This window comes from Rhamphochromis sp. 'chilingali', assembly GCF_963969265.1.
Source record: "Rhamphochromis sp. 'chilingali' genome assembly, chromosome: 14".
Taxonomy (NCBI): Eukaryota; Metazoa; Chordata; class Actinopteri; order Cichliformes; family Cichlidae; genus Rhamphochromis; species Rhamphochromis sp. 'chilingali'.
The window spans coordinates 35,354,013-35,380,964 of NC_137941.1; the positions used below are offsets into that span (position 1 = coordinate 35,354,013).

Below are 26,952 nucleotides of genomic sequence, written 5' to 3' on the forward strand. Positions count from 1 at the left end.
ATCTCTTTAGTGTTTTTAGGAGAAGATTTGTTTGGGTACGTGGCTGAATTCTTCTTTTGCGTGCTCGCTAAACTTTGTATGCCAAAAGCCTTTTAACGACAAACGCCACATTTCTTGTCAGGTATTCGCCTTGCATTTATCAAGCCAATAAGAGATGTGACCGTAAAGGAACGTGAAACTGCAGAGTTCAGCGTTGAACTCTCTCATGAAAAAATCCCAGTCGTCTGGTACAAAAATGACGTCCGTTTGCACCCCAGCAAAGTGGTGCACATGTCCGAGGAAGGAAAAGTGCACACGCTGGCCTTCAAGGAGGTCACAATTGATGACACGTCTATGATCAAAGTGGAGGCGATGGCCAAGACTTCAGAGGCCATGCTCACCGTTCTCGGTTAGTATCGTCCCGCAGAGGGATGCATCCAGATTTCCATAAAGAATGTACTGAGTGCAGGACTCGTGTACTTGTTGCCATGAAAAAACTGCATCTTCCCCTTACTGTATTAAAATGGAATTAACGTGTGACATTTTTGGGTGAATGTATACGCTGCACTTGCCATGACTTTAGCCAGTGAATGTTTTCAGCTGATATAATCCTGGTGTCTGCCCACAGAGGGCGACCTGTACTTCACAGTGAAGCTCCAGAATTACACCGCTGTTGAGAAAGATGAGGTGATTTTGTCCTGCGAGTTGAGTAAGGCCGCTGCTGAGGTCAAATGGTTCAAAGATGGCGAAGAAATCTTTCCCTCCAAGAACATTTCCTTCAAATCTGATGGCAAGAAACATATGCTGGTCATCAAGAAGGCAGCAAAGAGCAACATGGGCGCTTACAGCTGCGACTGTGGAACTGACAAAACTACCGCTGACCTTAACATCGAAGGTAATACCTGTGGTGATCCAGCCCCTCAGACTCCACCGGGACTGCAGAGACAGGCCCCGCCCACCAGCATTCACCAAACCCCGCCTCCTGTTATCTCCATTTGTCCTGCACTACTGCAGCTTCCACTTTATTTCTAAATGCTTGTAAAAGTTATCATTATAATACTTGAGAATAATTCAACCTTGCACATCTTACAGTGCATGGTATTATGGATCTGTAGATGTGTAGATGTGGATATACTTTGAAATGTTTTATGGGGTTAATTATTCTCAAGCGTTCCTCAACTTCTGTTTTTACACAAATTGTAAGCTTGTCTTCTGATTTTAACTCTCCCGTCTTGTCCTATGTTTAGTTCATCTGTTACACTGTATCTGACAATGGGAAACTCTTTTCACAGATGTCGTCTAATACGTTTCCGTTCGCTTCCCTTCACTTGTAAGTCTCGCTAACATATTTTAACAAACTTTACAGAACGTGACATCAAGGTCGTCCGCCCACTGTACAGCGTGGAAGTTACAGAGACCGAGATGGCAAAGTTTGAGACAGAGATTTCTGAGGAGGACCTTCATGCCACCTGGAAACTGAAGGGCGAGACACTTCATCCGTCTGCTGTAAGATTTTACACCTATAAAATATAATTTCAACACATTTGTTGGAAATTCCATGAAAATGTTTTGAACTGGCACATTCATCTCTTGTTGGTTTGCACATTGTTTGTTCTCAGAATGTGGAGATCAAGGAGGAAGGAACCCGGCACTTATTGATCCTCTATAACTGCAAAATGGACATGGCTGGAAGTGTTGACTTTGCAGCAGCGAATGCCAAATCCTCAGCTCAGCTCAGGGTCAAAGGTGACTGAAACAAGTCTGAAGTCAATCACAGCGATTTTTGAAATGTCTGTGATAACATTTGCTAGTATGAAACTAAGGCTACGTTCACACTGCAGGTCTTGATGCTCAATTCCGATTTTTTTGTCTGCTTGTTCACACTACAAATAAAATGCGACAGCAAACGCGCTCTAGTGTGAACGCTCAAAGCGGCCGCATGCGCAAAAGAAGATGTCAGACACAACGCGCTCTGTTTAGACCCAGACCAAACTATTGTTTGACTGATGGCCCTTAATATAAAGACTTCAGACTTTACGTTTCCCAATTTTTGCTTTAAGTTATTTTGTTATTTGTTATTTACATAATAATGTAATAATGATCCTTATTGCTGTTTTAGAGGAGCGCTGCTTCAAAGGATAGCAGCAGATTTCTGTCAGAATCTGCAGATTATACAGGACAAATAAAATGTTCACGTTGTCTTCCCAACAGTTTCACTGACATCTACACTGGATGGTCAGGAAGTGTTCGCGACGTCTTCTGCGGCGCTGATAATTGGCGTCTGTCTTGTGTCGGTGACGTAAAAGGCGGATTTAATGCGACCTGACCGTCAAACAGCAGTCGCTTTCTGAAACATCAGATATGTATCAGATTCAGCACCACATACGAAAGTGACCCAGATCGGATTTGAAAATATCGGATTTGTGCCGTTCACACTGTCACACCATGATCAGATAGATGGTCGCATAGGGTCAGAAAAGTCGGATTTGATGCGCGTTCGCCTGCAGTGTGAACGTAGCCTAAAATTTCCTGAAATTCCTCCTCTTGATTTGAGTTATCAACCCATCCCGTGATCCTCTTCAGTAATAGAATTAACACAAGGAGCACTATTTGATCAGATGATAATTTGTTGTTTTTAATAATTCAATAAATAATTAAAAGTTAGTGATGCAGTTGTTTTAATAATATTTCCCTTCACATGATTCATTTTGATTGATCTTGTTCCAACTTGTCTCTGAACTAGAATTTAATTCAGTGCAATATTTAAATAACTCAGCGACTGATTGAAAGCTCCTATAATGGCGCAGGCTTACAAGTTTCTAGAATTAAAAACTATTTCATATTTTGCTTCTCTCTCACTTTTAGATTTATCAAATCAGTAAATGTTCAGAAATAAAAGAAAGTTCAGCAGTCCAGCTACACAATCATAAACAGTCATTCTTGTTCAGAGTGTAGGGATTTAAATGTGAATTAACTTTAATAGATGAGTCATTTTGATGGTGAGACTGCAAACTCTTCAGACTGACAGCTTTCTGATTGCATGAGCTGTCATGCTGCCAGAGTGCATTTCAACAGGTTGTAAAGGGGCCTTAATTCAGGCATGTGAAGAAGCCTGTTATAAATAATTGATGTGGCTTGTTAATCCACACTGACTTCCTAGAGCTCTGTATGTCCCATGTTACCAAACTCCCCAGTAGTGTGACGTTGGGTAACTCCTGTGAGGACATTCACATTCTCCTTTTCCTGGGAAATTGCAATCTTGTGATTGACAGGAGCAGACCGGCTTCCCTCAATGGATTTGGCAGATGTGGGCTCTCAGCCTATCAGGCTCCTTAGTTATTTTTGAAGCCACATTCCTTATCTAGAGAAGGGTTGCAGTGATTGGCAGGGGGGAAGGGTAGAACCCCAACTCTCACTGGCTCTGCCTGCCGTTTACATCTGACAGTAGGATTCATGCTAATGAGCTTGGACACCTAATGCCAAGTCTCAGGGCAGCTTGTTTCAGTTGTCCAAGGTCTTGCACCAGCAGCCTTCAGCTCAAAACACCATGAGGAATAGCCACTGAGGATTAGCCATGTCTCTCTGGGCGTTTTTTGGTTTTCATTGACCTGTTTTTCGGTCAGGGGCACTAACCATGTTTTCTTCCCAATCTAAAGCCCGAGTGATTGGCCTCCAGAGGCCTCTGAAGGATGTCACCGTGACTGCTGGGGAGACTGCCACCTTTGAGTGCGAGCTGTCATACGAAGGCATCGCTGTTGAGTGGTTCCTGGGGGGTACAAAGCTGGAGCCAAGCGATAGAGTAAGTCTCAACACATCTGACTGAGCCCACGCAATGTTTCTTTACTGCGGACAGGATCACTAGGAGATTCGCTTCCTGAAACACAAGACCCATTAACATTCAGTTACAAACCACTACAGAAGTCCAGGCCTCATGATTGTGTCCCACAGCCAGAATTTCCCTTTCCATTTGTACACAATGTTCGTTTTTTGTGTCCAATGAACTGCTCCGGCTTCATATAAGGCTCTGCTGGTGTGGGTTTGGGATTCCTGGTTTTGAGATAACATAGGCAGGAAGGCTTTTCTGCCCCACAAGCGTTTCTGCAGGGTTATTTTTAACAGCTGAAGGAGGCTGAGGTGCAGGGCAAGTGGCAGCAGAGCTATGACAGCTACAGGTACAAAACACATGGACTGCTATAAGTGTTTTGCTTGAGCTGATGCACTTGCTGTTTCCACATTGTAATTCAGAGTTGAACAGTGAATAGTCCAGGCCCTGAAATGAAATCGAGTCATATCCAGATCCAAGTGTTTAAAGTTTGAAGTAACCCGAGAACGGCGTGGTCCTTATGAATCGTTCCCTCCTTCTCGGTTGCACTGCATGTTGCATGTTTAGCATAGGTGGAGGTTTCAGCCACAGTAGTAGCTGAAGCACAGAAGAATGTAAAGCTGAATGTTTCCTTGGGCTCAATGAATAGCTTTTCCATCTCAGCGCGTGTTTTTCTTGGGTAATACCAAAAGTGGCTGATTTGTTCAGCAGCGCATTTAAATACAAACAAACAGAAGAGTGTCGTTGGTACATGTGGTAGCAGATTATGAAGAACTGCACTTCCTCGAGTTCAGTTAAGATTCATAAAAGTGTCAGTATGAAGGGCAAACATGTAACTTTCTAAATTAAAACCAAAGGAAGAAACACCCCCAAAAAAATCTAGGTTTAGAGTTGGTCAAAGCAAATGTTACAGCGTTATGGCAGATATAAACTCACAAAGAGTTTAAAGTAAAATTGATAAAAAAGCAGCAGTTTGTCTTTCTTCTTATAGAAAAGTACTTCAGGCCTCACATGACAACCCAATTAATCTAATCTTATCTTTTATGTTGAAGAAAAAATATGCAGGTTTTCAGCTGAAGATGTTACAAATAAAGTTTTTTTATAGAGCTAAATAAACTTTATTATCAGTTTGTCTTGTTTTTACTTTTTCTGTCACATTTCTGCTTATCAGCAAAAGTGTTTTTCTGATCAAGCAGCATTTTAACTATGACACTAATAGGCCACTTTATCCTCCACACATGAATGTACTGTCTACTTGTTGACAGCTGATGTGTCTTTTCATGCACACAGCACAGAAAAATATCATTGTACCTTCATCTTAAACGGTTCTGACAAATATCATTGTTAGGAATGAAAAATCGAACCAAGTTCATTTGATGTCACATAAATTTCAGTTGTGCTTATTTTGTTAGTCTGATAAAGAAATGCTGCACGTTTCATTTGTGAGTGTGTTGTGAGGCAGCTCTGTCACATGCAGGACACAGTGGTAAAAGCAGCTGTTGGGTGTTATAGGTCGTGTAGTTTAAATTGGGAAAATGGGGAGGGGTGGAGGGGGAGGGGTGCCTATATTCATTTTGGCCGTCCAGGCTTAACCGAGAAAATCTCTGTGCTTCACATTCTGTAGATGTGGAGAAACAAAGGAACCTCCAAAGAACAAAGACTGTTGATCACATATAAACCTGTCTTACCATTAGCAATTATTGCTTTGCTAACAGGAGGAGGAGGACCAGGGTTTGAACCTCACGGGCAATGTTCAGTGACACTGCAATACCTAATCCTTGCAGCAATGAGGTTTAATGTCATATATTCATTCATAGTCTGGGAAAAAAAACAGAAAAATCCAAATTAGATTGGAAATTAGTGAGTTGGTTTAGTGAGATAAGATTTATACAGACAAAAACTGAATCTCTAAACTTGATATAAGATCTTCAGAGAAGTTAAAACCTGTGACATGTTGTGACATTCAGGGCAGGAAAATACTAAATATGAATGAATCTATCAACCTGACAGGAAGTATACAGGACAGATTAAACCCTGTGATTATCGACTCTGTTGCAGGTGGTGTTGAAGGCAGAGGGTAAAGTCCACACCCTGACTCTACGCAATGTCGAGCAAAACGAAGCCGGACAAATCAAACTCGCAGCCAAAGACTTCCAGACTGAGGCCAGTCTTACTGTCAAAGGTAACCCAACAACACTATTTCAGGATTTTTAACTTAATTCCAGACACCCTCTCTACTTTTAAGATTAGGCTTAAAACTTATAGTCAGGACTGGATCAGGTGACCCTGAATCCACCCTGGTTATGCTGCAATAGACTTAGGCTGCTGGTGCCTTCCATTGATGCACTGACTGTTTCTCCTCTCATCCCTTTTGTGTTCATAGGCCACTCCAGATTTAATTATGAGTTATTATTAATCTCTGGCTCACTTCCACAGCATGTCTTTTATCTTGTTTCCCTCCCCTCACCTCCAACTGGTGGCAGCAGATGGCCCCGCCCCTCCCTGAGCCTGGTTCTGCTGGTTCCTCGTCGCTAAAAGGGAGGTTTTCCTTCCCACTGTTGCCAAAGCGCTTGCTCACAGGGGTCATATGATTGTTGGGGATTCTCTGTATTATGGTTGGCTCTTTACCTCACAATGTTAAGCCGCTTGAGACGACTGTTGTTGTGATTTGGCGCTATATAAACAAAATGGAATTGAATTAAATTGAATTGATGTCACCAGCTTTTTTAGTGTCCTTCTAGAAGACAACAGCAATGAACACTGCACTTGCCACAGCTGACTGATAGAAAATCTCCAGCATTTTACTCTGCAAGTTGATATATCTTGGTGTCTTTATAAAATCGAGCATGCAGTGGTTGTGTTGGTTGGTCTTCCAGTTCAATTTGTTTGTTTGTCAATGTGGATGGATACTGTTAAATGCACTTAAGATATTCAATTCAATTTAATTCATATAGCGCAAAATCACAACAACAGTCACCTCAAGGTGCTTTATATTGTAGGGTAGACCCTACAATGATATATAGAGAGAAAAACCCAACAATCATATGACCCTATGATCCTACGAGCAAGCAGTTTGGCGACAGTGGGAAGGAAAAACTCCCTTTTAACAGGAAGAAACCTCCGGCAGAACCAGGCTCAGGGAGGGACTTTGTCAGTGCATGGTCCAAGTAGTTTCCACTACAATGGTAAGTTTTCTGTTTCAGATTGTAAACATGACTCAGGATCACAGACAGCTCACTGGCACAGGTCCTTATCATTTGTATTGCTGATTGTTTTACTTAGGTCTGTAATTTGGGTAGGTACATATCTCACAGAAAAAAGAAAACTTTATACTGTGAGATATGAAAAAAAAGGTTATTTAAAAAGGTCATTATGAATGTATAAACTTTACTTGTGGAGGCTGCACAGGTGTATTATCAAATCCCCAAGATTATTTTGCACTTACCCATCTAACGCCAAAAAACACAATTGGCTTGGACCGCAGCTACTCTCTTACTGCAGCTTACTGAGACTTTACATTGTTAACTTACATTTTTCTGTGGGCATTTTAAGACTAGAAGAGGTGAAACGTTGCACTGATAAATCAACCACAATATGTGACTATCACTGCAGCCTTATTTTATTGGCCAGGATGAAATCCCACGAAAAATAAACTGATCTTTAGTGTTCAGTTTCTACTTCACTGAAATTCAAACTGCTGTCTTCTCTGTTTCTTTGTTCATCCAGAACCACCAGTGGAGTTCACTAAGCCTCTGGAGGACCAGACAGTGGAAGAGGAGGCCACGGCCACACTCGAATGTGAAGTTTCCAGGGAAAATGCAGAAGTGCGATGGTTCAGGGATGGACAGGAGATCCGCAAGACAAAGAAATATGAGATGATCGTTGACGGCTGCAAGCGAGCGCTGGTCATCCACGACTGCACTTTGGACGACTCAAAAACATATGCTTGTGATGCTAAAGACTTCAAAACCTCATGCTTCCTCAATGTTGAACGTAAGTATAGTTGTGAAATGGGAAGAAAATTAAGTTAGAAGTTATTAGGCATGAAAAGGAACCCCAATTAGACTGTGACTCACCCCTTATTGGCCTAAAACAACCCTCTCAATGAGAAGGGGTCCCCACGGTAACTAATGGGCCCAAAATGGGACAGAAGTACTGGGCCAGCTGCCGACTGTCTCTATGCCTTCAAGGAACTGTTTCGTCATAAAAACCCATCCTATGACTCTCCAGATCTGTGCTGATATTAATCCTGGCAGAGATTTGGAAAGCCACAGGTTTTGAGCTGAATGCTCATAAATTTGAATCTCAGCACTGAGCAGCCCCATTCTGTCACTTTATGGCTGAGTTGCAGTGTTTCTTCCACTTTGCAAAAATACCATTTATAGTTTCAGTCAGTGAGAGCCTTTGACTTGAAATCTGTGGGTGCGTCAAAACAACCCATTGTTTCACAAATGTTGGTAAAGGTGGGTCCTTGATTTTATACAGCTGTGGCAATGGGACTGAAAGCACCGGATTTCAAAGATTAAGAGGTGTGGCCCAGTAGTGTTGGTCATTAAGGAAACAGTCTCTGTTTTTGTTAAGGAACCCTTTTTAAGAGATAGATGGCACTCTGAGATTTGTGATTTTATCAGAATCAGAATCAGAATCAGAATACTTTATTGATCCCTGGGGGAAATTATTTTTTGTTACAGTGCTCCATTTTAAACCAACATTAAGACAAGACAGACAATACGCTAACTAAGAATAGTACAATATATACATATATATACATACATACATACATAAGTCACTTATAAATAAATATTTGGAAAAGAAACATGTGTAGTTGTAGCAGCAAACAGTGTGTTAAGTGGATGCGTTGTACAGGGAGCCACAGGCAGGAATGATTTCCTGTGTCGTTCAGTGGTGCTTTTCGGTAATCTCAGTCTCTCACTGAACGAGCTCCTGTGACTGACCAACATGTCATGGAGTGGGTGGGAGGTGTTATCCAACATTGTCTTTATCTTGGACAGCATCCGCCTCTCCGACACCACCTTGAGGGAGTCCAGCTCCATCCCCACAACATTGCTGGCCTTACGGATCAGTTTATTAAGTCTGTTGGCATCTGCGACCCTCAGCCTGCTCCCCCAGCATGCAACAGCATAGAGGATCGCACTGGCCACCACAGACTCATAGAAAATCCTCAGCATTTTCTGGCAGATGTTGAAGGACCTCAGTCGCCTCAAAAAATAGAGACAACTCTGGCCCTTCCTGTAAAGTGCTGTGGTGTTTTTAGCCCAGTCCAGTTTATTGTCAATGTGTACTCCAAGGTATTTATAGTCCTCCACAATGTCAACACTGACCCCCTGGATTGAAACAGGGGTCAAGTGTTTCCTGGTCTTCCTGAAGTCCACGATCAGTTCCTTGGTCTTTGCCACGTTGAGCTGCAGATGATTCTGCCCACACCACGTGACAAAGGAGTCGACCACAGCCCGGTACTCTGTCTCATCATCCCTGCTGATGCATCCAACCACCGCAGAGTCATCAGAAAACTTCTGAAGATGGAGGTCTCTGTGCAGTGGCTGAAGTCTGTGGTGTAGAGGGTGAAGAGGAAGGGGGAGAGGACAGTCCCCTGTGGTGCCCCTGTGTTGCTAATCACCTTGTCAGACACACACTGTGGGAGATGTACATATTGTGGTCTTCCTGTCAGGTAATCAACAATCCAGGACACCAGAGAAGCATCCACCTGCATCGCTGCTAACTTATCACCCAGGAGGGTCGGCCTGATGGTGTTGAAAGCACTGGAAAAGTCAAAAAACATGACCCTCACAGTGCTCGCCGGCTGGTCCAAATTAAAATCAAATTACTTTTAGCATGCCTGTATACATACTCATTTGTCAAATCACAAATCACAAACTCCCCACAAAAGTTAAAGTGCCTTTTAAAACAGTAAAGAAACTTCCACATGAAGCCCAGAGGATACATTGGCCTTGCTCTTCTATTAAGGTAACCTCCCCTCCAGGAGGTGGTAAACTGAGTGTATTAACGAGTCTCTTCTCTTTGTCTGAATAGCTCCACACATTGAGTTCTCAAAGCCACTCCACGACGTCGAGGTTGTAGAGAAGGAATCAGCCAGGTTTGAATGTGAAGTGTCCAGAGAAGACGTCAAAGTGAGAACACACGCTTTTGCCAGATGAGCTTACAGTAAAGGTTACATTTCATGTTTTCTTTGGACTGATCTTGCTCTCAGTGACCTCTTCCTTCACATCTCACAGGTCCGCTGGTTTAAGGACGGAAATGAAATCAGAAAGGGAAAGAAATACGAAATTATTGCACAAGGTCGCCAGCACATCCTCATCATCCACAAGTCTGTGTTTGACGATGAGGCTGAATACGAATGTGATGCAAAGACCTCAAAGTCCTCTGGCATGCTCACTGTCGTTGGTAAGAATCAAGAAGTTCTTCTTCGATCACAGCCTCTTTCTTCATACACGTATTAATGTGTTTGGTTACTTGATTTTATTATTTAACGTTAGATGTAATTGTTCAGTTCTTCAAAGCTAAAGATAATATTTGACAATTTCTGATGCTCAAAGTAAAGTTTTTCTCAGATATTTGAACCATCACAAGAACAGAAAATTACAATTTTCTTCAGTTTGGTTTAGTTGGATTAAATTAAATAAATCAAGGAAAACAGCACATTTTACATTTGTGTGACCAATAAATGTTTGTGATTTGGAGATCAGTCAGTGAAATTAGAATATGAGTTGGATAAGCAGAAGTGGACAGATTGATTTGATAATTTAACATAATTTTGCTGAAGCTGAATGAGTTTTATGAATTAGATATAAATGATGTGAGCATGATAGCAGTTATGGCAGTTTACTGCTAAAATATATGTTGTTAAAAATGTATTAAAAGGTTTTAAGCAACTAATGGAGGATTCCTTTCATTGCAGAGGAGGAGACAAGGTTCACCAAGAACCTGTTCAATGTGGAGGGAACTGAGACTGACAGTGTAAAACTTATTTGTGAAGTCTCCAAACCCAGCGCAGACGTTATCTGGTACAAAGGAGACACGGAGCTGCCAGAGGGTGGCCGCTATGAGCAAATTGTAGATGGGAAGAGAAGGATACTCCTGATCAAGGATCTGAACATGTCTGATGCTGGAGAGTACAACTGCAGGCTAAGTTCCAGCAACAAAACTTCAGGAAACCTCAAGATTAATGGTACGCAAAAAATGTTAAAGGCACTTGGAACAAAGTAACAGCGAGAGCAGTAACACACACAACAAAGAAAATGCAGAGAAATAAATCTAAAATCAGGATTTATTATTTTAAACCCTTACCTTTCAACATATATCACTCCATTTGCAACCCATCTTGGGTAAAGGTTAGGTTTTGGTTAATTTCAGGCCATTGTTATAGGATATTTTACAATTTGAAGCACCTAAATACAAACCTTTTCTCAGATAACTTGATTGATTTGACTTGATTTGAAATGTGACAGCCTCTAGGAAATGTTCGTTTTTAGCATGTGGCTAAAAGAAACCCGATTCTAAGCCTTAGTCTCACTGAAATAAACCCATCTCTAAGCTCTGAAATGCTTCCTGTGTTGCAGAATTAGCTGCTGAATTCATCTCAAGGCCACAAAGCCTAGAAGTGGTGGAAGGAGAGAAGGCAGCGTTCACGTGCTCCGTATCCAAGGAGACCTATGAAGTCAAATGGATGAAGGATGACGTGGAGCTTGAGGCCGGAGAGAAATACCAGATAGTCACCGATGGCAAGAAACGAATCCTTGAAATCAAGGACTGTGAACTTAAAGATGAGGGTGGATACATAGTTATGATTGGACCAACTAGAGCCAGCGCCGACCTTACTGTGCTCGGTAAGCCCTGCCCACTTTAAGTTTATCTCAGTTAATGGGAAGAAAACCTGCTCCCGGGAGACCAAATGAAGTTTTAAATTAGTTTGTTTTTCAAGTACACTAAGCATTTTCCCTGAATCTGTATTTAACAATTTACATTCGAGATCAGTCTTGTTCAACATTGGCAGCATGAAGCAAAATATAGGAATTTATTGAAGTAAAATTTCTTTTTCATATTGAATGTATATCTTTTTTTATTAATAATATTTTTGGCAACACATTCTGAAACGTAATATTAGCTAGAAGTACTTGCAGTGCAGGAAGGTGTCATTTTTGGGTTTTGTTTCTTCCCCGGCTCAAGGAGTTCAGCCGTTTGAAATTAAAGTCTTTTGTCCAGATGACCCAGAAATATTCTCATTGGTGTCTGCTCTATTATTTTCTGCAGAGAGACTGAAAATCATCACTCCTCTAAAAGACACAGAGGGCAAAGAAGGTCAGGAGGTCGTCCTGAACTGTGAGGTCAACACAGAGGGAGCAAAGGCCAAGTGGCTGAAGAACGACGACACCATATTTGAGAGCAGCAAGTACGTAATAACCCAGAGAGACAATGTCTTCTCCCTGAGAATCAAAGATGTCCAGAAGGGAGACGAATCCAACTACAGCATCAACTTGACCAATCAGAGAGGAGAGCATGCCAAGAGCAACTGCAGCCTGACCATCAGGGGTGAGTGGTTCCTGGCAGCAGCATGGCTGCATGTTTTGTTGTGTTTGCAGTCCCACTGTCACATAAAGTGAAACATCACCGAGTATTGTTGCTGAACATGTACATCACTTGATGATTTCTACTTTGAGCACTTAATGTATCACATTATAAGACTCACATCATCTCTAACATGATGATGGGTTCACCAAACAACAGTCCTCAGACTTGGTCCAGTAGATCACCTTTGGCATGAGAAGGAGAATTGTAGGATGTCCAATGTATTATTAGCAAAGTATATAAATGCAAAGTACCAAAGTACCTACAGTATTAATGTCTGAAATATGACTGTACTTTGTGTTTTTCAGAGGAGAGTCTAAGAATAGTGGTTCCCCCGGAGGACATTGACACTCAGGAGAAGAAGACCATCAGCTTCTCTTGTAAGGTCAACAGGCCCAATGCTACTCTGAAGTGGATGAAGGCCGGTGAGGAGATTACCCTCAGCAAACGCATTGTCTACAGAGTTGACAAAGACAAGCATACTCTTACCATCAAAGACTGCACCCTGGCCGATGAGGGTGAATACACAGCTGTAGCCGGAGATGACAAAGCCACAGCAGAGCTCATCATCAGCGAGGCACCGACGGATTTCAACGTGCACCTAAAAGACCAAACAATCACCGAGTTCGAGGACGCAGAATTTACATGCAAGTTGACCAAAGAGAAAGCTGAAGTCAAGTGGTACAGAAATGGCCGAGAGATCAGAGAAGGACCCAGGTGTGTGAAACGTTTCTTTTTCTCTGTGAATGATGTGAACACACTCTGTTCATTTAATTTTAAACTGTGACCAACACAACAAAGACCAAACTGATTTCACTGTTAATATATTTCATTATAGAACCTTATTATATTTATATTATAAGTAAATACAGAGTACTAAATATATACTGTACTGTGCAAAGGTCTCGAGCCGCCCCTTATTTCTTCATACTTTGGTTCCAAGGAGCCATACTATGTCCTATTGTTCGAAGTAGTCCTGAGCAATAGATCTCCAGGCCTTCTGAAGGTTTTTTATTGTTTGTGTTTGAGCACTGGCTGCTTTTTTTTACTCACTTTCAGCCCAGTCCATTTTCCATCTGTCCATCTATCCATTTTCTTCTGCTTATCCGGGGCCGGGTAAACCCTGAATAAGTGGAATGTCAAGGAGTTCACAGAGATGTCACCTCTCTGGCGTGTGCTGGGTCTTCACCAGGCCTCGTTCTAGTCGGACATGCCCGAAACACTTCACCCAGGGGGGCATCCTTTACAGCACGTCCCATTTAGTGCTGCAATCATTTCTATTACTTGCACCACACAATAACGGTTTACCACTTTGCAGAGAAAGGCAAAGCACATGCACGCCATCAAGGAGTACTCCTGCATGCCACGGCCAAAGTTTAAGCAAGTTGGACGCTGGTTTAGCTCACTGGGATGAGCAGGCAACCATATGCTGTGTGGCTGGCCCGGGTTTGAGTCCAACCTGCCGCCCTTTACTGTATGTTCCCTCTTTCAATCTGCTTTCCCTTCAGCCTCTCCGTCTAGCCAATAAAAAGGCCAAAAAAACCCAGTTCAAACCAGTTGACCGCTGCACCCTGTGACTTGCCTTTGCTCAGCCAATAGAAATGAAGCCTACAGCTATGCCAGGTTCAACCACACAATGAAGGAAAACGTTCTGTGCAGATCCAAGTTCAGTGAACTTTTAGACATACATATGTAGGGACCTCCAGTCCTTAGGGAAGCTTTTTTCCTCATACTGTAATCCATACATGTGTGCACGTGTTTTAATAAATCACCACACCTGTTTCCCACTGTCATAACAAAAGATAAAGAAATGAGGGGTGGCTGAGTCTTTTGCATGGTACTGTATAAATACAAATTAATCAACAAAAACAAAGGGAGAAGTTGCCCTCAGTAATTTCACTGTTTTTGAACACACGTTCCTGCACAATTACTCTCAGTTAGCAGCCGTAATCGGAGCAGGACAAATTAGCATGGCCAGCTACACTGCACCCCCAAATCACAAACTGCAGTAACTCCCAGACTTAATGACTTTACACATTTACAAAGGAGAAAAAACAAAAGTTTATTTTTGTATCCACACAGAATTCTTCCTGATGAACAGTGTCCTCCGTTTTTACACTTTACTGTTTTGGAATCTGTCTCCTTCTTTACTTTTAAACAATTCACTATTTTGTCTCAGATACATATTTGAACGAGATGGAAAGATTTGCACTTTGCGCATCAAGGAATGCAGACCTGATGATGAATGTGAATATGCCTGTGGTGTGGAGGAGAAGAAATCCAGGGCCAGGCTTTTTGTTGAAGGTGAAATCCTCAGTGTTGCCTCCAAGAGTTTTCAGTAGAATGTAGTTCCTCTTCTGTTCCTGCTTGGTGTGACCGCTTTAAAAATGTTATTTTGTCCTGCAGAGACCCCAGTGGAAATCATCAGACCCCCGCAGAACGTGTTTGAACCTCCAGGCTCGGACGTTGTATTTGAGGTGGAGCTCAACAAAGACAGAGTGGAGGTGAAGTGGTTGAGGAACAATATGACCGTTGTCCAGGGAGACAAATACCAGATGATGAGCGAGGGTAAAGTCCACAGATTGCAGGTCTGTGAGATCAGACCTCGGGACCAGGGAGAGTACAGAGTCATTGCCAAGGATAAAGATGCAAAGGCCAGGCTGGAACTGGCAGGTGAGAGTGCAGACACAAAAAATACAATAACTGTCACTGCAGTCACTGCTACTGCAGTCCAAGTCCAAGGCATTGTCCAGTGAGCCATGGGTTACTTAGAAAAATCAGTGTTGTGTTCAGTAGTTATTGTACCTGCTACATGTGCTACTGATGATATTCCTCACCTCTTGCAGCTGTGCCTCAGATAAAGACCACTGACCAGAACTACGTCACAGATGTTGGAAAGCCTGTTATCATGGTCGTCCCCTACAGTGCCTATCCACAAGCTGAAGCTGACTGGCTGTACAACAACCTGAGTCTGCAAAAAGACAACATCTACACCTCAGCTGAGCACACAGAGTACCGATTAAAGAACCCCAAGAAGGTCGACGAGGGCTCCTACAAGATCATCATCAAAAACAAACATGGAGCGGGAGAAGCTTTCATCAACCTGAATGTCATTGGTAAGGTCTCCTTTGTTATGTAGAAGCAGCTGGTTAACTACAAGTAAACAAAATTATACTAAATTAGTGTTAAGACAGTTTACAATTAAAATTACACTGAACTGCAGCTTCCACAAGGATTTTATAGTAATTACGTGTGATATTAGAGATAAAATAGTTACTAGTACAAGCTAGTTTTTTTAAATAGTCTGACCACTATTGGGATCATTAATGTTAAATGTGAAGCCAAATCTGGACAACACGTCGTCAAAAGCTGTGTTCTGCTATATTAATCTAATTCAGATGATACATAGTGCCTCAGTATTTCTCACCCCATACATAATGAATGTTACTTAAATCTGCAGGTTGTTTCCTTCAAAAGTAGCTGAAGCAGCATGAAAAGGTGCAAAACATTATTTTTAATTGTCAAAAAGAAAAGCATAAAAATTCTCAAATCCCATAATAACGAGTGAACTTTAAAAGCACCAGTCATACTTAAAACAACAAAATAATGGGTGTCGTGTGGTATTTTCACATCTGCTGTTTCTGTGATTAAGAATAAACTTTAGAACGGGTTTCTCTTCATTCAGAGCTGATACTGTAGTGTAGATGTCCATAGGCTGCTTATCTTATCCTATAATGTGATTTTCTTTTTCCAGATGTCCCAGGACCTGTGAAGAACCTCCAGGTGACTGACACTGCAGATGGTGAGATCAGCCTCGCATGGGAGGAGCCTGAGAGCGATGGCGGCAGTAAAGTCATCGGCTACATAGTGGAGAGACGTGATGAGAAACGTAAGACCTGGACACTGGCCACCGACCATGCCGAAAGTCCTGAGTACACAGTGACCGGCCTCCAGAAGGAGTCCAAGTACCTATTCAGAGTCTGTGCCCGAAACCGGGTTGGCAGCGGACCCACTGTGGAGACTGACGAAGCTGTGCAAGCTAAGAACAAGTTTGGTGAGATTTACTGTATTTATCTTTTGCACACATTTAAATAATGATGTAAAGTAGTTCTGATGTTAGACAGTAAGCTTCACTTTAAGGTAACAAAAAAGATATAAAACTAAGTTGAAGAGATGTTACTTTTTTAGGTAAAATAAAAACAAACAATAGTTTAACTTTATAAATATAGAGACTTTATATTGCAAAATACTGATAAAAATTTGTAGTGCATGAACTGATATCTTAGCTTATTGTTCTCGTAACTGAATTAGACGGAGGCTAAATCAAATTATCTGAATATGGTGAGTATGGTGTTAATATAACAAACATGCCAAATCTTTGAAGTTAAGTTGACCTGTTCTGCTCATATCCTTGTTTCTTTTTTAAAATCTTTACTCTGTTAGAGTTCAAAATAACCCATGATATTTTATTTTAAACTGTTCCTTTACACAGCCACCAACTTTCTCTTAGCTTCTTTATGAGCCACAGGATGTTTCAGATTAAACAGAAGCATTGATATTTTGATGAAAGGAAATTAAACAGTCTAGTTAAGTGGACAAAAGTAGCCCAAACTTCCAAGTTCAAGATCTTTGAGGTGCAAATTTAACTTGATATATACTTTAATACTTGGATGCTTGAACACATGTTCACTAAAATATATTTTGTTTATCTCTGTAGATGTTCCTGAAGCTCCTCTGAATGTGATCGTGGGAAACGTCACCAAGTTTGGCTGCACTCTGTCTTGGGAGCCTCCCACATCAGATGGAGGCTCTCCCATTACCTCTTATATCATTGAGCTCCGCGACAGGACGTCAGTGAAGTGGTCTCCTGTCCTGGTGGCCAAACCTGATGACCTCAGTGCCATCATTAATGATGTCATTGAGAATAAAGAGTACATTTTTAGAGTGAAAGCTGAGAACAGAGCCGGTGTCGGCAAACCCAGTGCTGCCTCACAGCCCGTCAAAATCATGGATCCAATCGGTGAGTTTGGCTCATGGAAAGATGATTGGTTACCCTTTCAAGTAAGAAAATGATTATCTAATGGTTAGATAAGGTTAGTCTGTCCCTCAAAATCAGGGAAAATCAATATTGAACAGAAAGAAGCTAGCACTCCAAAGCAACTTAACTAGTTCAGTGTCAACCTTTCTTGCCTGGTAAAACGTAACACACACACTGGTTTACCCTAGGATACTTCTAACTTAACAGGTTTAAAATTGGTGTTTTCTGATCACCTGCAGAGCGTCCCAGCCCCCCTCTGAACCTGTCCTGGCAGGACCAGAACAAGAGCTCAGTGCAGCTCACCTGGGAGACTCCACTGAAGAACGGAGGCAGCATGATCACCGGATACATCATTGAACGCTGTGAGGACGGTTCTGACAAGTGGCTCCGCTGCAACGCCCGTCTCTGCCCTGACCTCTTCTACAAGGTACAAATCAAAGAAAATCATCTGCAAACCTGAGTAGCTGTTTCGTTGATGTTCAGTGTCTTGTGACCAAAAACAACCTTTGAGTAAAAGCCCTTTATCAGCTGCTTCGGGCTAAAAGCGTGTCATTAGATAATTGACAAAACAAGCCTTCCAGCGAGGGTTTAAAAAAACCTGTCATTTAAAAAAGGCATACCAGTTATTTCAAAGTAAAAACCTCCCAAAACTGTCTTTTAAAGTCTTTTAAATAAAAGGTTTTTTAAAAGTTTGACATTTCTTTGTTGTAATCCCTCACTGACGTTTGCCTCAGGTGTCAGGTCTGAAATATGGGACTAAGTACAACTACAGAGTGTTTGCTGAAAACGCTGCCGGAGTCTCTGAGCCTTCAAACATCATCGGACCTCTGCTAGCTGACGACCCACATGGTGAGATTAATGAATTAGTTCATAGTTATTTTATTCATATGCTATTCCTTCATAGTAAAATCCTTGGCAAAGGCAGGCACGTTAAAACCTCTGTCTCTTCTCCAGTTGGTCCAAGCTTTGACCTGAGTGCTTTTAAAGATGGCCTGGAAGTGATTGTTCCCCAGCCTCTCACCATCAGAGTCCCCATAACTGGATATCCAATACCTGTTGCTAAGTGGACCTTCGGAGAGAAGGAGCTATCCAGCGTGCATGATGAGCGGGTTTTCCTCATGACAAAGTCAACATTTACAGAACTAATGGTCACTCCGAGTGTCCGTCCAGACAAAGGCATCTACACGCTACATCTGGAGAATGATGTCACATCGGTCTCTGGAGAGATTGAAGTCAATGTTATTGGTACACCTTAAAAATCTTCCCTAAAAAAACTGAGCAGAGCCTTGACAAATGTTACATTTTTGTTAAAATTGTGTCATCGGATTTCTGTTTGTGTCTCCAGCTGCACCCAGTGCTCCAAAGGACTTCAAGGTCCTTGAGGTGACTCGGCAGCATGTCCACCTGAGCTGGGAGGCTCCAGAGCATGATGGAGGAAGTCCTCTGATTGGCTACCAGGTGGAGAAACGAGACGTGTCCCGCAAGACCTGGGTCAAGGTACAACAGTGACATCGGCTTTCAGAGTGTGCTGAACCAGCTGATCACTACATAATGTGTCATCTAATATTTAAATTAAAAAAGTGTAATTTTATATTTTAAAACACACACACGTGTAAGAGAGAGAGTGCTCTGTAATTAGCTGGCTCTGGGTATTCATGAACAAGTAACAGCCGAATCGTAACAACACCTGCTGACTGGCACTCGTATAGTGCATTTCCAGTATTATCACCCACTCAATAATATCTCCCCTCATACTATTTCCATGGCCCCAGCCTGTCATGAAGAAATGTTTAGCTGGACTGCACATGGTGATGAAGGACCAGTTAAGCCTGATGTTAATTCTTCTTTCTCTAAGGTGACCACAGGGATCCAGGATCTGGAGTTCACCGTTACTGACGTGGTTGAAGGGAAGGAGTATTTGTTCAGAGTCACCGCCTGCAACAAATGTGGACCGGGAGAGCCAGCGTATATTGACGAGCCAGTTAACGTCTCCTCTCCTGCAAGTGAGTAAAGGCAGTGTTCAATGTGTAACATTGATGTTAATGACAATACTGGCTGTCTCTATTAATCAAAATACTTAAACACATTCTTCGTACACGTAGAGTCAGAACAACACGAGACTTCCTTTCGATTAAACTGCTTCTGAGAAACTTTCTAAGCGCTCCAACTGTTTTTTTTCTCCAGCTGTCCCCGACCCTCCAGAAAACCTGAGGTGGAGGGACAAGTCAGCCAGTGGCATCTTCCTGACCTGGGAGCCGCCAAAGTATGATGGCGGAAGCGGCATCCGGGGCTACAATGTTGAACGCTGTCAGAGAGGAACGGATAAGTGGGAGCCCTGTGGGGACTTGGTACCTGAGCTGAAGTGCCAGGTGACGAATCTTATTGAGGGTCAGTGGTACTCTTACAGAATCAGAGCCCTGAACCGACTTGGAGCCAGCCGGCCCTGCAAAGCCACTGATGAGATCCAGGCTGTTGATCCTAAAGGTACTTGTGATGTAGTCCTCTTAGGACCATGAAATTTCATATGGTGTAATCCAACGTTACAAGTTATTCCCTCGTATAAACTCCGTATAAGCAAGCCATTAGTTTTATGTGGTCACACTGAGCTTGCTGTCCTCTTTACTCTATTGTGACTATGGCATCTCAATGCCCACCTACTGACTGACTTCTTGTCCTTAATTTCTATGCAGAGCCTCCAGAGATCCAGCTGGATGCCAAGCTTCTGGCTGGTCTGACTGCTAAGGCTGGCAGCAAGATTGAACTTCCTGCTGATGTGACAGGTAAGCCTGAGCCACGAGTCAAGTGGACCAAAGCCGACCTGGTCCTCAAACCAGACGACAGGGTGTCCATCGACACCAAGCCAGGACACTCCATGGTTACCATCGCCAAGACAAAGAGAGATGACAGTTCCACTTATATCATCGAAGCCACCAACAGCAGCGGTCGTGCCACTGCCACTGTGGATGTCAACATCCTTGGTAAGATCAATTAACGACCGAGAAAGGTACAGATTCTCCGTTTCTGCTGATTACAATTTTAAATCTGCTCTTCAAAACAGATAAGCCTGGTCCCCCTGCTGCTTTTGACATTTCTGAAATCACCAATGAGTCCTGCTTTCTGGCTTGGAACCCTCCACGTGATGATGGTGGCTCCAAAGTTACCAACTATATTGTTGAACGGCGAGCTGCTGATAGTGAGATCTGGCACAGACTGTCCTCCACTGTGAAGCTGACCACATACAAAGCTACCAGTCTGATCAAGTTCAAGGACTATATCTTCAGAGTATTTGCTGAAAACCAGTTTGGTGTTGGTCCAGCTGCTGAACACCCATCAATCACTGCTAAATACCCCTTTGGTAGGCTACCTTACATCTAATATCTTAGAAACAGAAATTTCCATTTGTAGATGAGTCCATTTCCAGTTTTCTTTTATGTATAGATTCATATACAGTAGTATTTTTTCTGTTTGTTTGGATTGAAATGTCTGATGCAGCATTAACCTCCTAGGACCTGCGTCCACATATGTGGACATCACATTTTGGGTTATTTAGACCATAATACTCAATTTTGCTCTACAAGGGCCTGATATCCACTTACGAGGACATTATCCTGCTACTGTTCTAATGAAATTTTAAACGAATATCCTCATTTGTGGCTCTCATTTTTCTTAGAAACAAAAATCAGGTAAAAAAAATAATCTGGTAATTCTTTGTTTTTACATTCATCAGGTCCCAATCAGCCCAAATATCAAAGAGAAATTAAAAATGCTGCCGTGGAAGAGTTCGGGTCTTAGGAGGTTAAGATGGAAAAACAGCTTAATCGTACAGGTTTTTTTTTATAAGATCCTGTGAGAGATTCTTGTTCTTGTTGATTCTCAGCTAACTGAAGAGTTTAGTGTGGAACATTTATCATAATCAGGCGTTTTTACTTTCAGGTCCCTAGTTGGTCAAGTACATCAAGTCTTCATGACTTGGACTAACCTGATGCATCTGATCTTGTCCTCAGATACTCCCGGGGCTCCTTACAAGCTGGAGGCTTCAGATATTGCAAAGGACTCTCTGAATCTGAACTGGTATGAGCCCGATGAGGATGGAGGAAGCCCAATTACTGGATACTGGGTGGAGAGATACGAAGCTGACCATGACAAGTGGATAAGATGCAACAAGCTGCCAGTCAAAGACACAAACTACAGGTGAGCCTAGCTGTCACATTTCAGAACTGATGTTTACACATTGAGCTTCTTTGGTAGATTAGTGTGCTGATGTACATTTCCAACAGAAAAGTTTAAACTCAGGAATATTAGAAAAAGTACTGGTGCTCCTGATGTTTTCTGTTTTCTCTGATACTTCACTGAAATGAAATGTGTTCTTAACTATAAAAACACAGTACAACTACGTGGGATAGGTGGCTGGTCAAAACAAGTTATAGCATCTAAAAGGTTTTCACTGTTACCAGGTTCACCTTCTATCCAGGACTCTCTGGATCAAATCCATTTTTGGAGATAAGAACTTTAGACTTAATTTATGAGCGACCCCTGTACACGGACAAATGTGTGGTTTAGTAACACCAGACTGAAACTGACTGAACTGATCTGGTTACTTTTGTTGTTTTCACAAAGCACCTGTCCCATAAGTTAACCTATTAGAAAAAAAGTTAATTCAGTGATTTTGATTCCAACAGACAAAGGCTGACTGAAGCAATCAATTCATACAGCCGTCACAGCTGTGCTTCAGTCTCTTACACCGAGCTGAAAAATTGTCTGGCAAATAGATCTGATGAATTAAATCCCTGGATTTTAGCATGTCTCTTTAGCATGCAGTTTAGGGTTCATTTTAAAATTTTAGGTGTAACTTTTAGAGCTCTGCACGGTGAAGCTCCCCAGTATATCTCTGACCTGTTGAAACCTCATGTTTCATCCCGAGCACTTAGGTCTTCAAGTCAGAGGCTACTGGTGGTCCCACGTACTAGGTTTAAAACACGTGGGGATCGGGCTTTTCAGGCACCGAGGCTGTGGAACTCTCTGCCGTTGTCTTTACGCTGTCTAGACTCTACTGACTCCTTTAAAAAGCAGCTGAAGACATTTTTTATACAAACAGGCTTTTAATTAATTTAAACTTGTATGTCTGATCTTATTGTAAAGCACTTTGTGATTTTTATCTGTGAAATGTGCTATATAAATAAATTTTACTTACTTACTTAGACAAATGGTGGGGGTCTGGTAAGGAAGTTGGGGGGAAGCAGACAAGCAGACAACTCCACAGGAAGAGTCTTTTGTCTCTTCGAGGACTCTGGGAGGTAGCAAGGGAGTGCGAACCTTAAGCTGTGAAACAGCTGTGTACTGCCTTTAGTTCCTGGAGACGGTATTTAGCTGAGTCTGCCCCACGATCATGCAGGCTCCACCAAGCTTGGTTTTCTGTTCTTTGTTTGTGATTAAAGAATGTTAGCTTTTTTTTTTTTAAAGAATGTTAGCTACCGCTCACCGCTCGTCTGCAGGCTTTACTTAATGGAAAACTTCCACAACAATCTCCATCGTTCACATTTGCAACACTACAGCAGCAACACAGCAGTGTTGATACTGGCCACTGAGTCTTCATCCGAAATGCACTGCAACTTGTGATGGTTCCCAAAGTTAAAAACAATTGATTTGTGTAAAAGCATATGGGAAACTAAGATTATGCATCATCTCTATTATTCAACATCTGACAATGGAAATGAGGCAACAGTATAAACTGAAAAACAAAACGTTATTGAAGTTTTTTATATTTGCATTAAAATGCAGGTAAAAAGAGAACTTTCATATGCTATAACTTTTTTGACCAGTCAAAGACACAAAAAAGGTTAGCCTAGCTACTCTGCTGTCGAATTTCAAAACTGACTCTTGCATTAAGCTTCTTTGGTAGATTACAGTGTACTTTTCTTCATTAGGGTCAAAGGTCTTCCAACCAGGAAGAAGTATAAGTTCCGAGTCCTTGCTGAGAATCTGGCCGGAACTGGGAAACCCAGCAAGGAGACAGATCCAATCCTTGTTAAAGATCCTATTGGTACTAAATTTCCCTTACTTCTATAAGCACTTTAAATCTGTTTAGAATAGATAAATATGTCACGGTTGTTTTTCCTACCAGACCCTCCATGGCCCCCTGGCAAACCCACAGTGAAGGACGTAGCTAAGACGTCATGCTTCCTAATGTGGACCAAACCAGAGCATGATGGCGGAGCAAAGATTGATAGCTATGTCATTGAGATGCTAAAGACCGGCACCACGGACTGGATCCGTGTGGCAGAGAACATCCCCATGCTGGAATATTTCCTAAAGGGCCTGATGGAGAAGCAGGAGTACTCGTTCAGAGTGCGAGCTGTTAACGTGGCTGGAGAGAGCGAACCCAGTGAACCCAGTGACCCAGTGCTCTGCAAAGAGAGACTCAGTAAGAATAACTCATGATCTAAAAACAGAAAAACATACTGGAGTAAAACATAGATCAATGATCTGTTCTGCACTGACTGCCACATAATACAAGAGGGGTGAGCTTAAAAAAATGTGCAATTTATAACACACACACAAATAAACATAGATATTTAGTGTGTGTGGTTCTATAACACAGGTGCTGTCAGACAATTTAGACAAACATGAAATAAAAACAAATGTCCAGAACACAAACGGTTAACTGTACAATAAGCATACGTGGGGTTCTCTGAGAAAGGTTCCCACATAAGCCTCTCAGAGTGCTAATAAAACTGCCATAAAAATACACAGAGGTGGGTTGATTATTATTTTTTATGTTCAAAATAAGGTTAAAATTTTGCATTTATTCAGGGTGGGTTTTTTTGTTTTTTAAATCTATGTCCAATCATGAGCATCAGTACAGTGGGATATATCATTGCTTCAGTACCAAAACTGAAAACCAAAACTTAAATGCACGCTTGGATAATTGGTAAAAATGGAACGCCCTCGGGAAAACGTCTATGTGGGGAGTACAAGACAGGAGGGCCGTTCAACAGCTGACCTCTCAGACTGGCAGCTCAGCATTTACTGTTGTAGGACAGCTGATCAGTGTTCAAACTCTGAGTACGTTCACCCTGAATTAAACAGGTTTTTTAGATGAAATGTGTTTTTCATCTGGAAAAGACGAATGATGTGACATGTAAAGCACAGTTTCGCATTTTCTTAAATTGAGTTTAATTGTTTAAATTTAGTTTTAATTGTTGGAATATTTGAAGTTTTAAACAGTCAAAACATTTCCCTGTAAGACAAACTGGTAGAGAATAAGCGTGGTACACTATGGTATATGGGCGACACATCCGACAGCTGGTGCTCTGAAGCTGGCCAGGTCACACCGACAGATTAAAACTGTGGTTTGTCTTCCTTTCCCCAGACCCTCCCTCAGCTCCACGCTGGTTAGAGGTTGTCAACATCAGCAGGAACAGTGCTGAGCTGAAATGGGCGGTTCCTGAGCGCAATGGAGGTTCAGCCATCACCAACTACATTGTGGAGAAACGTGATGTGAGGCGTAAAGGTTGGCAGACTGTGGACACCACAGTCAAAGAGCTGAAGTGCGACGTGAAACCGCTCAATGAAGGGTCGCTTTATGTGTTCCGTGTTGCTGCTGAGAACGCTGTGGGTGTCGGACCCTTCTGTGAGATGGAGGACTCTGTGCTGGCAAAAGACACTTTCAGTAAGTTAGAAAGGATGCGCAGTCGCACAAATCATTTCAATTTGAAGGCAATGAAAATCCTCACTGCTGATCTGTCAAAGAACGACGATAATGTTTCCTCATTTCCAGGTACTCCTGGCCCACCCTACGCTCTCGCTGTCAGTGCTGTGACCAAAAGATATGTGGACTTGCAGTGGGAGGCACCGAAAAACGATGGTGGAAGACCCATCCTCAGGTTACATTTTACCATTTTATCACATTTTATCTTGTACCCTGTATGTGACATTGCACAACTTAAGTCCCGTGCAACTTAAACATTTCTGCAAAACTGATTTCCTTACGTTTCTCATGCAGGATAGGCACTTAGTAGATCACCATGTAAATGGCACCTGCAGCAGAAGCAGCAGATTTGTTTCCTCGACCTAGTATGTATAAAGGTCTATTTCCCTTGTATTCCATTGGCTGTTCAGGTATTCCATTGAGAAAAAAGAGAAGCTTGGAACTCGCTGGGTGAAATGTGGGAAGACCTCGGGTCCAGACTGTAAGTACAGGGTAACAGACGTCATTGAGGGAACAGAGGTTCAGTTCCAGGTCCGAGCTGAGAACGAGGCTGGCAGTGGACACCCAAGTGAACCCACCGAGATTCTCACCATAGAAGATCCAACAGGTCAGCTCAGGAAATAGATAAAAAAATAAATAAATAAGCTTCATATATTTACAGTAAGTGTATAGTTAAATTATTGTATAGTTTTTATAAAATGCTATAAGCATGTGTGCACTTTTATAGAGCTGTTTCTAATCTCGTTATACTATGTATAATGACAATAAAGGCTTTCAATTCATTAATAATTATATTGTAACAGTAAAAACAATTTAAAGTGCGGAGAGTCTGAGTTTATATTCTCCCCTCCAGGCATCCCATCACCACCCATTGAATTACACGTGACTGGAGCCAGCCGAGACTTCCTGGCAATTGCCTGGAAACCTCCACAAACAGATGGCGGTGCCCCTGTCAGAGGATACCACATTGAGATGTGCGAGGCTGGAACTGAGAAGTGGATGAGGGTGAACTCCCGTCCAGTGAAGGAGCTCAAGTACCGTGTAGAGGAGGGTGTGACCCCTGAAAAGGAGTACATTCTGAGAGTGAGGGCCGTTAATGCTATCGGAGAGAGCGAACCGTCGGACATCTCTGAAAATGTCTTTGCCAAAGACTCTGACTGTAAGAATCTTCATATTTGTTTCTGAGAGTCACCGGTGCCCTTCATTTGTGGCTGAGAAAGATTTTGTTTTTCTGTGTTTTCAGGCAACCCAACTCTGGAATTCCAGACTCTGGATCTAGTTGTTGTGGAAACAGAAAAGCTGCACATCCCAGTTCCCTTTAGAGCAGTCCCCTTACCTAAAATCACCTGGCACAAAGATGGCAAAGAGCTGAAGGCGGATGAACGCCTTGGCTTTAGGTGAGTGTTCTGTGCGAATCCTTTCATCTAGAACTTTTGTCATATCGGTTATTTCATTTCACACCAGCACAGGCCTTACACTCATCCATCTCTGATTTGCATAAAAACTTTATGCTTGCTGTGAAATTTAATCCTAATATAACAAACAAAAAAATAAATAAAAATCTACAATCCACCCACTTTCAAGCCATTTTTCACACATTTAAATGTGAGGAAAAGTTTGAACATGAATATTTGAGTCTAAAATTTTCATTTTTCTTACCATCAAAATGCATCAAGATCCTTAATTTGGGACCGATGTGTAAATGTCTGAGTAGTGGCAAGTTAAGGTAAGAAAAATATAGAAAAAAATTCTAGCGTATCCAGGTATTGCTTTTTGTGATAACTGAAAAATAATGTTGTT

The 26,952-nt window shown here is 42.0% G+C and overlaps 1 protein-coding gene across 1 annotated transcript in view; it reads left to right on the forward strand.

The window, feature by feature from the left end:
- Positions 1-26,952, forward strand: part of ttn.2 (titin, tandem duplicate 2) — a 218,262-nt gene that overhangs the window by 100,343 nt on the left and 90,967 nt on the right. The window contains exons 108-141 of the mRNA XM_080904000.1: positions 122-388; positions 608-874; positions 1,346-1,485; positions 1,599-1,725; positions 3,636-3,778; positions 5,861-5,984; positions 7,529-7,795; positions 9,854-9,951; positions 10,057-10,225; positions 10,740-11,009; positions 11,401-11,667; positions 12,092-12,370; positions 12,715-13,123; positions 14,586-14,710; positions 14,813-15,079; positions 15,253-15,522; positions 16,161-16,460; positions 17,124-17,426; positions 17,684-17,871; positions 18,179-18,293; positions 18,399-18,689; positions 18,790-18,941; positions 19,300-19,447; positions 19,629-19,928; positions 20,135-20,422; positions 20,503-20,799; positions 21,449-21,635; positions 23,369-23,484; positions 23,566-23,865; positions 24,814-25,113; positions 25,222-25,327; positions 25,563-25,759; positions 26,006-26,311; positions 26,396-26,549. Of these exons, the coding sequence (XP_080760126.1) occupies positions 122-388; positions 608-874; positions 1,346-1,485; positions 1,599-1,725; positions 3,636-3,778; positions 5,861-5,984; positions 7,529-7,795; positions 9,854-9,951; positions 10,057-10,225; positions 10,740-11,009; positions 11,401-11,667; positions 12,092-12,370; positions 12,715-13,123; positions 14,586-14,710; positions 14,813-15,079; positions 15,253-15,522; positions 16,161-16,460; positions 17,124-17,426; positions 17,684-17,871; positions 18,179-18,293; positions 18,399-18,689; positions 18,790-18,941; positions 19,300-19,447; positions 19,629-19,928; positions 20,135-20,422; positions 20,503-20,799; positions 21,449-21,635; positions 23,369-23,484; positions 23,566-23,865; positions 24,814-25,113; positions 25,222-25,327; positions 25,563-25,759; positions 26,006-26,311; positions 26,396-26,549 (7,537 nt within the window). The remainder of the gene's footprint in view (positions 1-121; positions 389-607; positions 875-1,345; positions 1,486-1,598; positions 1,726-3,635; positions 3,779-5,860; positions 5,985-7,528; positions 7,796-9,853; positions 9,952-10,056; positions 10,226-10,739; positions 11,010-11,400; positions 11,668-12,091; positions 12,371-12,714; positions 13,124-14,585; positions 14,711-14,812; positions 15,080-15,252; positions 15,523-16,160; positions 16,461-17,123; positions 17,427-17,683; positions 17,872-18,178; positions 18,294-18,398; positions 18,690-18,789; positions 18,942-19,299; positions 19,448-19,628; positions 19,929-20,134; positions 20,423-20,502; positions 20,800-21,448; positions 21,636-23,368; positions 23,485-23,565; positions 23,866-24,813; positions 25,114-25,221; positions 25,328-25,562; positions 25,760-26,005; positions 26,312-26,395; positions 26,550-26,952) is intronic.